Source organism: Solea senegalensis, linkage group LG7, assembly GCF_019176455.1.
Source record: "Solea senegalensis isolate Sse05_10M linkage group LG7, IFAPA_SoseM_1, whole genome shotgun sequence".
NCBI lineage: Eukaryota > Metazoa > Chordata > Actinopteri > Pleuronectiformes > Soleidae > Solea > Solea senegalensis.
In genome coordinates this window covers 18,589,469-18,601,846 of record NC_058027.1, presented here as the reverse complement: position 1 = coordinate 18,601,846, position 12,378 = coordinate 18,589,469, and the positions used below count along the sequence as shown (strand labels likewise).

General features: G+C 40.4%; 1 protein-coding gene across 1 annotated transcript; it reads left to right on the top strand.

The window, feature by feature from the left end:
* Positions 1 to 2,282: 2,282 nt before the first annotated feature.
* On the top strand, positions 2,283 to 10,702 carry LOC122772129 (synaptotagmin-5). The gene is made up of 5 exons (XM_044029832.1): positions 2,283 to 2,339; positions 5,184 to 6,187; positions 8,760 to 8,931; positions 9,643 to 9,809; positions 10,423 to 10,702. The coding sequence occupies exons 1-5, from the start codon at positions 2,318 to 2,320 to the stop codon at positions 10,570 to 10,572; spliced, it is 1,515 nt and encodes a 504-aa protein (XP_043885767.1). The 5' UTR covers positions 2,283 to 2,317; the 3' UTR covers positions 10,573 to 10,702.
* Positions 10,703 to 12,378: the final 1,676 nt, after the last annotated feature.

The window sequence follows — 12,378 nt, the reverse complement described above, 5'->3', positions numbered from 1 at the left end:
TTCCTCAGAGCAGCTGACAAAGGACGATGATTTACATAGTGCACCATCATTATTCATTGATCTTTATTTATTTATTTGTACACACAATGATTATTGATATAATCATCTATCTATTCATACAATCCAACAAGATGATCAGTTTTAAGATTCAAGATAAACTTTATTGTCCCAGAGGGGTCATGGACAACAGCGCCACTTTGGGCGACGTTCAGCTGTAAAACAACATATTTGAATCATAAGAATCAAACCCATAATTTCATTGTGCAAGAGCAGTTGAGGTGCGGTGAGGTGTGCCAGTGTGTCAGTGATTTGTGGGTCAATCCGGTTTGATAACGGTTCAGTTATTTTCTTTTCTCCTTTTGAAAAGTCAACTGGCGTGATTTATGGTCATTTTAACACTCTGAACGATAGATGTTCGCCGTATGTTGGCTGAGGTTAGAGGAAGATTACATTTAATTTAATCTTAAGAAAAGAACAGATTTTCATCCAGTTTGTGAGTGAGAATGCAGGGGACCGGCCACTTTCTTACCCAGCAAGGTTAAAAACCTTCACCTGAACTCATCTCTGAGCTTCTCATCCAAAACTCTACTCTCTTAGAGAGCATGTCTTTCTCTGTACGGAGTGAATTTATGACAGACATGTGTCGCCTACAGCTGGATTTATATGTCGCTGAGTGATGTGCCTGTCATCCGTCCACTATAGTTCCCACATGGGAGACATTGACATCTGCAGACAGATTTGCTGACCAGCTTCTTGTGATGAACCAGTGTTTCACGTGTTAAAATGAAATAAAATTAAAAAAAAAAAAAACAAGAACTGGAAGGAAAGGAAAGAGGCAACACATTTTCACAAATCTATAGATCTTTCTATACGGTGAGGAGTAACTCACTCTCTCTTATTTTTCATGTAACCTTGTGGTGGATATATAGGAGGCACATGAATGACAGTGCTCTACATTCGCAACATAAAGACAATACTCATTGCACGTTTAAAGGAACTCGCGACCTTTTCACAGTATAAAAATGAATGCATTACATTTACCGTGTTATCACCCATAGAATTTGACCAATTGCAGTCGGAATATTGCAAAACAGAAAATGCATAAACAAATCTAGTCTAACATTTCTAAAATAACATAACACAAATTCAACAACAGTAAAGACATTTGAAAACAGATGTCACATTTAATGATGTCTATTCGACGATGGTTCAATGACCGTCCAACCAACTGTTGATGCTTCTGGAACAAACCCAAACGCCTTCCTGTTTGTTTTCATGCTTGTTTTTGTTTTTTTGAAACTTTCAATCTAATGTTATATAAAATGTAAACATTAGTTTTTAGTTTACAAAGTCAGTACAGCTGCTACTGGGCTCGTGTGCAGGATACAGTGATAGAAGATGAATGAATGAATGAATGAGAAGATTCATCACACAAAGATGGGCCATTGTGAGCGAGTCAAGATAACACTTTCATCGACAAATTTTGCTACGTGTTTATTTTCACATTTATATTTATATTCATCAAAATCAAATAAGAATAAGGATGAAATAGATGCTGAAAACTGACCATGTATTACTGTCTGAGATCTATTATAAGGAAACTAATAACCCATGAATTAATTGATGATCTGGGTGAAAGAAAGGTAATCACTTTTTTTCAGGTGAGGTCATTAGAGGCTGACAAGAAGTGAACAAAAAAGGGCTTGTTTTCTCTAAAAGTTTATGAATACAATTCTAAATCAATAGCCCTGCATCATCGACACCTCTCTATGCTCTATATGCAGAGTGCAGTCGAGATCTGGTGCAGTAAAATCCACATTTAACGTTTAAGTTTAGACACTGTGATGTGTCAGTCCATATTGTGTTGGATTCATCATGAATAATCATTTCAGAGACTGGGAAAACAAAGTAAAATATTACTTATATATGATACAAAAGCGTAGTGTTGCTGTAATGATACAAAACCTACTGTGCCATTCCACACTGTGTGGCTCTCATAACATAACATTTCATTTTGTTTTAATCTCATGTCTCAATTACCTTGACGGACTTTGTGTCACTGTGAAATGTAAACATAGTTTGTCCTTCGTGAGATCCCATAGATCTATAGAATAACTGTGCTAAAGAAACAAAATCGGCTCTTGCCAGAGCTATAAAACCCACTGGAGCCTCTCTGCTTCCCTGTGAGTGGAACAAAAGCTCAGTCAGCCGATGAAGCTATTGGCTGGGAGGCTTCAGGTTCCTGCGCACTGGCACTGACTGCTCTCATAAACAGCTCCCACACTGACTCCACTCACACATCACGCTGTGAGGGGCCATGTCGCAGTACACTCTGGGAGGTAGGAAGCTTTCACTGCTGTCTCTTCCTTACTGTTTTTGTTTTCTTTGTTATTGTCCTATGTAGCCCACGAGTTTTTACAGTAGGGGGAAAAATATTTTGCAGATATTTTGCTGATTTCTTCTGTAGAGTGCTGAGTAGAAGAGCTGAGCAGGAAGAGTGGGAGGCAGTTTAACAAGAAAACACACCGACACCTGAGGATTTAATTAACAGACGAGAGGCTGAGAGGGAAGGTGTCCCCGGTGTTTGTTTTAGATAACTTTGTGTGAACATGGACCAAGACTTTTGTCAACAAACAAAGCTGAATTACTGTCATCAGGTGAGACTGGGCTGCATATGTCTGTTCCAGTAAAGAAAATGCATTGTGTGTTTCCCCACGTTACTGTATGCTCTTATGTGTGCATCCAGTACATGATTAAATTTAAAGTTTACCAGCAGCCTTTCCACAAAATACAAACACATCCTTATGCATCACATGCTTTGATGATGTTTGCCTCATTTGGTTCACCAGGGTCCACAGTCTGGTCATTGTGACTCATATTTTGGAGCAAACCCATCAGCAGTTTTTTGTTTTTTTCACTTCCACTGCAGCATTCAGCCCAACTGTACTTTCATCTCCTAATGGAGGCTGCGAGACTGGGAAAGCTGCCTGCTCCTGCACACACTGACTGTATACATTTATGGATCTGCACTGATACTACTGGACCTTTTAATAGTGATCTAATCTCTTTAAAGGACGTGCCTTTAGTTTGTAACGAGCCTCTCGTGACGATGTGATGAGGATTCACTTGATCTTATTACATTTTGGGTTCCTTACGTTGCATTCCTCTCAAGTAAATGAAGAACCGTATGTGTGTGAGCAGTTGTATATAATGAGAATGTAAATTCTCTCTCAGTAAGGGGTTTTCCTCCTGATTGCTGGGTGTTTGCCTTGCGAAGGTCACTGATTGAGGCTCACAGCTTTCCGACCTTGTTTTCATCACCACTATCCTCGAGTGTGTCTGATGCATGAGTCATCCCAGTACACTGTCATTATTTGACATTATATGGGCATCAGTGTCCAGCTTTAATGGCTGCAATCTCAGTCACATCCATCATGATTTCCACGCTAACTTGTTGGGAAAACATTTGCGTTAGTTTGAAGTTCTGTGCTTGTCTTCATGTTTTTATCGCATTCAGTGTTGCATGTTGGGGGAAATGTGGTGGGAATGGCTTTGCATCTGATCAGTGTGTTATAAACCCTAAGAACACAGCATTTAGGCTGCTTTTCACATTACTATGCAGAGTGTATTATATCCTTTTTTTTTTAGCACAACCCAATCCCAATTTATGAAATTTGGAAATAATATGTCACATTTCGCTAGGCTCATTTCTGCTCCCAATTAAAAAGACCCAAACAAAACAAAAAAACGTGATGTATCATAACTTTTACTCAACAACACATAAGTAGACAGAAACAGACTTTTTAAATTTTCACTAACCATATAAACCAGGGGTGTCAAACATACGGCCCGGGGGCCAGAACCGGCCCGCCAGAGGGTCCAATCGGCCCACAGGATGAATTTGTTCAAATTACAGACTAATCTAAACGTAATGTCAAATGCTCCAGATACCCGTGACTAAATGTTTGTGCCTTTATAGATCCAGTGTGCTGTATAAATAGTAAATTTAGGCATGATATTGTTGAAATTGCACTTTTATTTCTCAAGAAATTTCATGTTTTGTAAAATGATCCTTCAGTAAATGTAAAACAAAGGAGAAAAAACAAAGGGGTTCTTGTTGTTCATAGGTTATTATGCTATTATTTTACTATTTTTACTGGTCTGGCCCCCTTGAGATCAAATTGTGCTGTATGTGGCCCCTGAACAAAAATGAGTTTGACACCCCTGATATAAACGGACCTGGGAAAATAAAAAAATAAATAAAAAAAAAAATCATTTTAAAATCGGATTGAATTTGTAAAATTTGGAAATTCGTCACATTTCAAAGTTCGCTTAGCTCGTTTTTTATGAACAAAAATAAAATAAAAAAACTTATTTCTCAATTTTGTCACTTCTACACAATTATCGCCAATGTGATATAAAATGAATCAAAACTTTGACTCAACAACACATAACAAGATGGAAACAACGCACTCTGTAAAGCCTGAATATGTGACCTACTGTATAAATACACCTCCTCAGGATGTCCATATAAGGAGTTGTGTAATTTACCAAGGGTGCACTTGTGGCATTTTCAATAGAATTTTTTCTGTATTTTGTTTTTGTTGATATACACATATTAACTATAAATGGATTCAAATCTAAATGCTGATCACAATTGAACACACACACATTATTGTACAGCATTTTCACTGAGGATACTCATAGGGTTAGTGTTAGACATAGACACAATGCATTCTCAAAGCTCAAAAGGACCAAACCCACAAAGATACCTATACAAGAACAAATTCACACACAATCAGACTGCAGGGAAAACTGACACCAGCTCACTTTGTGCGCTCTGTTCCTGCTTCGGACCAAAGCAGAAACTACGACAATAATCATTTATAAAATTATGATTCTAGCAACAAGACATTTCCTCTTTAATCTCATCAGGGACGCAGAGTGCAGACACAACAAGATCATGTTTTGTCAGATGTCTGTGATGACTTGCTGAAAGTCTCAGGTCACTCACAAACACAAAATCGATATTTGTCAACTTGTGACAAACTTGTTTCTTTTTCAAAAATATTCCTGATCATTCACAGATTATTGCCTTCTCTTTTCTCCTCAATAATCCCGGTGACCCTGTTGCAAACAAACCCTGACTGCTTTGTCTCCTCTTGTTTCTTGTCTTGCTGCAGTTCACCTGCAGATTCTGCTGGCCGTGGGTCTGGCCGTGTTCTGCTACTGTTTGGTCCTCGGTTGTATCCTTTGCTGTCGAAGGAGGAAGAATGTCTCATCACAGGACAAGGAGGCCGCTTTTCTGTCTTCCCATCCAGCTGAGACGGTGACTGTGACATTGACTCCATCTCCGTGTGCGCAGCCTGTTAAGCAGCAGTATGAGGAGCTGGATGGAGACGTGTTGGAGTTTCCTTCCTTTAAGAGCAGCTCCTCTCCTTCTGAGGATGACGCTGCTGCTCTGCCCTTTGACCCGAGCCCGACCAGATCGGCTGAGCTGGTGCACTCTGCTGGATCATTTTTCCCAATGCGGCGCCTCAGCTCCCCGGCAGTTCCCTGCACACTCAGTAAACCTCAGAGTCATGGCAGAGCCTCTTTGCCCTCCCTCACAAAGCTGAGCCTGGTGTCTAAATCTCGTCGGGCAATGGGTCGGCGTAGCACCGTGAGCAGTGAAAGTTTTCTTTACAGCGAGAGCAGTCGACTGAGTGCTGCTGCTGCCAAGGCCCCCACCCAGCAGCATCAGCCTAGTGGATCACAGTATGGCTCTAACTCTCTCTCCATCCACACAAAGCCGGCTCCTCTCTTGCACTTCTCCCTGCTCTTCTCCTCAGCCTGTGCCACCCTGCTGGTCAACATCTTGGGGCTCTCAGGGGCCAATCGAAGACGCAGCGGGGTGTTTGTCAGAGCCAGCCTCCCTCCACTCTGCCCTTCTCCTCAGCAGATTGCCTCTCGACGTCGCAGCTTCAGCCCAGATCTCCAGAGTCAGAGCTTTGTGCTGCAGGTGGGCTCTGTGGAGGAGCTGCGTACCTGCACACTGAGACTGGCCGTCTACAGCAGGGACTTCTCAGGCCTCAGGGAGGCTGTGCTGGGGGTCGTGGAGCTGTCCTGTGAGCAGATGGACTGGGAGCCTGACATCACCACCACCTACACCAGGCAGCTCACCCCAACTAAGAGCAAGTTGAAAAAGGTATCTGATAATTTTCTCAATTTTATTGATTGATGCTTCAGCACAGCCTGGTGAATTGGTCCAATTTGATTCTGTTTTTGAGAGTTCGACTGCCAAACTAGCAAATCATGCCAAAGAGGCAAGGAGACAACAGCCCCAATAAATGAAGAATAAAACATTTTCAACAGAGTCAAGTCCACACTGTAATTACACAGCGCTTCCTTCCTGGGATCAGCACCTGGTCTATACCTATAGTAAAAGTGTCGGATATCTAAAAGAGCAGAAAGGCAAGCTTTAAAAACAGAGCGCACATGTCTTCTTAACCAGAACCTAGTTAATTAAATGCAAGCTGACTCAAATAGCTTGTCAAAATGCAACATGCTTTTAATGAATAGTTAGTTGTCCATCCTTGAATGAGCCAACGCTGCAGGTAACAGAGTGAGAACTCAACAATGAGAACAAAGATAGAGGTCGCACGCACCAACACCTATGAAGGTCAATTCAGTCACACGACTCATGGTTCAAATGTTCACTGCAGCAGGAAAACAGATGGTGTCTGGGCTATTACATGAGATATAAGTGATGATGCAAATATCTTCAATCACCAATTAGAGTCTACAGGTGGATGCTGGGGTGGTGGGGTCTCAAGAACAGGCAGTGATGCTGGAACAAGTGTAAAGTGAAAATAATATAATGTATGTTTTCACATGGAGCAATTTCTTGTCGCATCCTGAAGTCTCCACTAACAGCAGAAATAATGACGTTAACTAGGTCTGTGGTGACCGACTGTCCAGTCTTTATACAAACTAAATTGGATTGACTGCAATTCAATTTTGACCCGAGCGCAAAACAAAGTGAACTGCAGTGAGTGACTGAGATTTCCAGGTGATTGTGAGAGCTTAAGGACCTTAGAACAAACACAGCCAGCAGCACACACAGGCTCATAAATAGCATAAAATCATGTTATATCCACAAAGGAATTGTGCATCATATCAGCACTCACATTAGCTAGTTTCCCACTGTTGTTGTTTTTTGTCATGGTGACGTTGTTATTTGTGATTGCAGAGCAAACAAGCAGAGTACAGCAAAGTGTCAGAGTAGAGCCGACGCTGTGCCCCGTGCAGCTCTGCTGATACACTGACAGAGGGCATTAATTACATGCTTTTAAAGGGGAGGGGGGGGTCATCATGTTTTAGTGGACATTTTGGCACTAGGCTGGAATTATTTTTCCCAGTCCAGTGTTCTGCCCCTGTAGAGCTCATCCTCTCCTCTACACACACACACTCACTCACTCACATAAAGACAATCAGGCAGGGAGTGGTTGTGGCAGAGGAGCATATACGGAGGGGAATTGGCAACAAGTTTAGTTGAGGAAATAATCAAATCAAATCAATAACCAAATCAGCTTAAAAATATGACAGGACTCCCCAAAAAGAGCATTAAATAGCTGCAACTCGTTCAGAACACTGCAGCTTTGCCTACATGTATGCCTGAGGATGAGCTATGGATTCATTTATAGATTTCCCTCTGATTGTTGCAGTCGGTGTTTTTTTTCCAAGAAATCTCCCTAATTTTGTGGAGGAATGAATTTGAAAACTGGAGTTTGATGGAGAATTGTAGAGAGGAGGAGTTGCACGGTGTCTTTAAGGAGCTAGAGAAAGCTTATGGTATAATCACAATCTTTATTATCCACAAAAGTGAAAACAGACTTAACAACACTGTGAGGTCACACAGAGAGCTCATTAATAACGAGCATAGTTCTGAATTCATGATTACTCATTCAGTGCAGGTTGAACAGTTTGGAAAAAAAGCAAGAGAGGCAAGGTTGAGAAAAACAAATCTCTGGCTGTAGCTTCAAGGTTTGTTTGGCAATGTGACTTTTTGCAGAACAGCTTCTCGTCTTTTGAACAGCAGTCTGAGTGTGAGCGACGCTCTCTGAGGCAAAGTGCAAGTGACAGACAGAGGCAGTGGAGCGAAACTCACTTGTTGGAGGAAATCGCATTCACACTCTGCTGCCCGGCCTCAGCGAGACGCCGGCGGCCTCGCACTCAGCCACTTGACAGACCATGACTCACTGGACCCCAAACAATGCAAGCTAATGAGAGCTGACATTAAAGCAGAAATGACCAATACACATTAGTTATTACCTTTAACCACAGAGCATTAGTGCATGCATGTGTATTATTTCAGGATGAGTGGACATGTAGGCAACATAATACTTTACCCTGACAGTCTATAACATTTAGAATGCATATACTTCCCTTAACTATGTTTGTGTATAATCACTTTAAAGTTCAATATTTGCTTTTATTTTTGATGTACTTTTTGCATTTTGCAGAAGCTTGCTATGCAAATGAAGGACCATGGCTGCACCCACATAACCCCAGTGCATAAACCAACAAAGAAGAAGTAATAAAATGACAGGCAGAGAAGGAGCATGAGGATGTACACGTTAACGTGGCTCACAGTATTCTTTCCCCTTGGTTTCATTTTATTTACAGCCTCCCAAAGGATGAAGGGAGCATCTGCAGGGTGAAAGAACAGCCTTACACATTTTATTCTTTATCTCTCGCCTTCTGCGTCCTGCCCTCAGAGTGTCAGCTCTCAGGAAACGCTAGGTCACAGGAGGAGCTTGGTTGGTGTCCCACGGGCTTTGGGCCAACTCTTTATCCTGCTGCAGTACCAGACGCTGGCCCAGCGCGTCAAGGTGATGGTTCGAAAGGCTGAGAATCTGGCCAAGCTCACACGGATCCCTGGAGCTGCAGGTGAGGATCAGCAAGTCCATCTGAGGCGGAGTGTTTGTTGTTGCCTAACAAGATCATATATACAAATGCATGAGAAAATGACAAAAAAAAGAGAAAAACAATTATTAGAGAGTTTAGAAAACTTTTAAATAACCCTCCATTCACTACAGATGTGCTTTTGCAGTGAGACAGCATGAAAAATAAAGTAAAATGATTTTTCTTATTAATTTAAGATAATTGGGCTTTTTTTTTTTAAATCTGAAGCAATAATGAAGATTTGCTTATTTGTTTTCTTGGACATAGATTTGTGAAAATTGGTTTCCTGATTGGCTTGTAGTGTAATCAGATTAGGAACCGATGAGCCCAGTGTCATTTCCGCTCCCGTCTGCATCACGTCTCACTGCGTCTGATTCATGGCTCTGCCTCGATGATGCTGGTTCTTCAAAATAAAATGTTTCCACAAACGTGTGAGAACAAACGATGCAGGTTTCTTATCTGACAGTGACAACACTGCTCTTTAATTTTTGTAAATCCAATAAGTGTCACGGCCCTGGATTTATGGGGGGACTCATCCTTGCTGATTTGGAACGCTGATAGTACGAAGGCTTTTCAAGAGGATTATGAGGATGTAAATCAACATGAGTAGCATGTAGATGATTTTTTTTCAAGGCATTATACAAAAGGACAAATATGAAACCAAATTGTGATTGTGGCTGTAATTGCTGTCCACAGACCATTATGTTGTCATCAACCTGCGTCAGGATGGGAAAGTGATTGGTACCAAGGAGACCAAAGGAGTCAGTGGTCCTAACCCCGTCTGGAATGCTCCCTTTCTGTTTGACCTCCCCCCTGGTGACATCACTCAGCTGCCGCTGGTCTTTGAATTCATCATCATGCAGGTGAGACAGCATAACCGTCTCATACGTACAGTAAACACTGACATGTAGTTCTGTGTAACAAACTGTACCTTATTTAACAATAAGCAGACGTTAAGCCGACCAGCTCCTCAAGACTCTATCTGTATTTCTCAGTATTGCTATGTTTAGATCTCATATTGTCCACTGGTACACATTGTTACAGGACAGACAGAGGCAATGGCAACATTGCACTTTCAAAGTGGAACAGCGGCAAACACGTTAGAGTATGAGTAAAAACACAAAGAATGCACATGAAAGGTTTCTGAAGTGACTTTTCCTGCTCAAAAAAAACAGGTAATTCAGCAGATTGATGGGATAAACGCTTCTCACCCTTTCCTGCCTCTGGGCTCCAGCTGTATATACACAAATGCTCCCTCAGTCATCTCTGACAGGAGGCTACTGCCCACTAATTACCTAATTTCTGTTGATGAAGACCAAACAGAGGCATGATTGACAGCATCAACAACAACAACAACATAAAATCACCAAAAGTTAAAGCACTGCAATCCGTCCATCCATCGTCCACTGCTGTATCCTCCACAGACTTTGTTGTTTCTGTCTTTTTTTTTATCCACTTATCTCTGTGTGTCTGCAGGGCCGTCTCTACACAAAGAGCAGCGTTTTGGGTTGTGTGGTGATTGGCAGCGACGCTCCTGAGCCAGGACAGGCACACTGGAAGGAAATGTGCAGTCGAGGTCAGGTCGAAACGGCTCGCTGGCATTCTATCCAATCAGATATGCTGTAAGAGCAGTGGACAGACTGTTGGACTGCACTAACCACCGCCCCCTTGTTAGTGTCCAAAAGGTGGAGCCATTTCTGGGTGATTTTATTACTTTTTAAAATTTGAATTTATTATTATTATTATTATTATTATTATGAGGTGTAGTAGTAAAAGTAGTATTTGTTTTTGTCAACAGATCATGTTCAGGCATTAATTACTGAATCATCTAGACCAGTGGTGTCAAACTCATTTTAGTTCAGGGACCACATACAGTGCAATTTAATTTAAAAGTGGGCTAGACCAATTATAATAACAATCATAATAATAATAATGACAATAATAATAATAATAATAATAATAATAATAATAGCATGATAAACTAACAAGAACTCCAAATCTTTCCCTTTACTTTACATTGAAAGAAATATCTTTGTTACAAAACATATTATAAACAACCTGACACTTCAATGTTTACCATTTACCCATGTGCACTACAACCTACAGATCACAGTGCATCTACAAAGGCACAAAACATTTAGTCACAGGTATCTGGAACTGAAAAATATGGTATTTAACTGCAAAGTTTTCCTAAATTCATCCTGCAGGCCAGATTGGGCCATATGTTTGACACCCTTGATCTAGACTGACTTCCGTGACTGTGTACGTTCTAATGTACTGTTTGCAACCCGTGCCCGTGCCGTAGTAACTCTTGTGTCGTGTGCAGAGGAAGCCAATGCTAATGTCCAGTGGAACGTGTCACATTTGTAAAGATGTGGGTGCATGTACAGTGTGTGTTTGTTGCCACTCTGCCTGTGGTTTGACGTGGTGTTACAGCTGTGCCAGTATTCGTCCACAAACACCCCGCGTTCTCTTTACTCCTTACTAATATCTTGCCTCCACAGTGTGTGGTCAGTCAGTCTGCTGAGACATTTCATTTTTTCCACACTAAACATGTGGTGGTGGCTTTACAGGTGGAGTTACAGTGGCTACAGCTTAGTTTCAGGTATTATTGGATGTCCGTTTGTTTGCAGTCAGCCTGCTTGTGCAACCTGGTGATAGCAGCAACTTGTAAATAGATCTGGGATCTTTTTTTGAGGGTTCAATTTTAAATTGTCTAAATGAAACAATTACAACATGTCAATCAGAGGGAACTGAAATTATTTTTGCAGCTTATGTTGACACTGTTGATTTCCTGTTGTCAGCAAGAGACAGATATATATATGTATATTTATATGTATATATATATATATATATATATATATATATATCGATTAAGGGTCAACAATTTATCTTGTCAGTAATTCTTCATGATACGTGACTTTAAATATATATGTATATATATATATATATATATATATATATATATATATGTATATATGTATATATATATATATATATATATATATATATATATATATATATATATATATATATATATATATATACATATATATATGACACCGCTGTGTCGGCTTTAAACATTTATTCAGCAGCCTTAACGTATGATGACACATTTTGGAAAATGTTATATATTTTAGAATACTAATACCTTTTTTTTTGTTTTGGTTTCTAGATAAAAAAAGTTGTCTTTCTTTGTTGTATTTTACACATGCCAATGCCTGTTCATTATATGAATGTTTTTGTTGTTGTTTTTTTTGCTTTTAAAAGATGAAGTCTGAGACAGTTTAAGATAAATGAACATATTACATTAATAAATTTAGTTTTGTGATGCACTTTACTCTTCCTGTAGTCATTTAACGCTGACAGAGATAATTGTTCAGTTTTGACTTCCTGTTTACTGCGGTTGACGTCAAGCGTCCAGTAGTTATT

Coding starts and splice junctions, on each gene's coding strand:
- LOC122772129 (XM_044029832.1), top strand. CDS start 2,318: ATGTCGCAGTACACTCTGGGAG. Junction 6,188..8,759: donor CTAAGAGCAAGTTGAAAAAG/GTATCTGATAAT, acceptor TCCTGCCCTCAG/AGTGTCAGCTCTCAGGAAAC. Junction 8,932..9,642: donor ACGGATCCCTGGAGCTGCAG/GTGAGGATCAGC, acceptor TGCTGTCCACAG/ACCATTATGTTGTCATCAAC.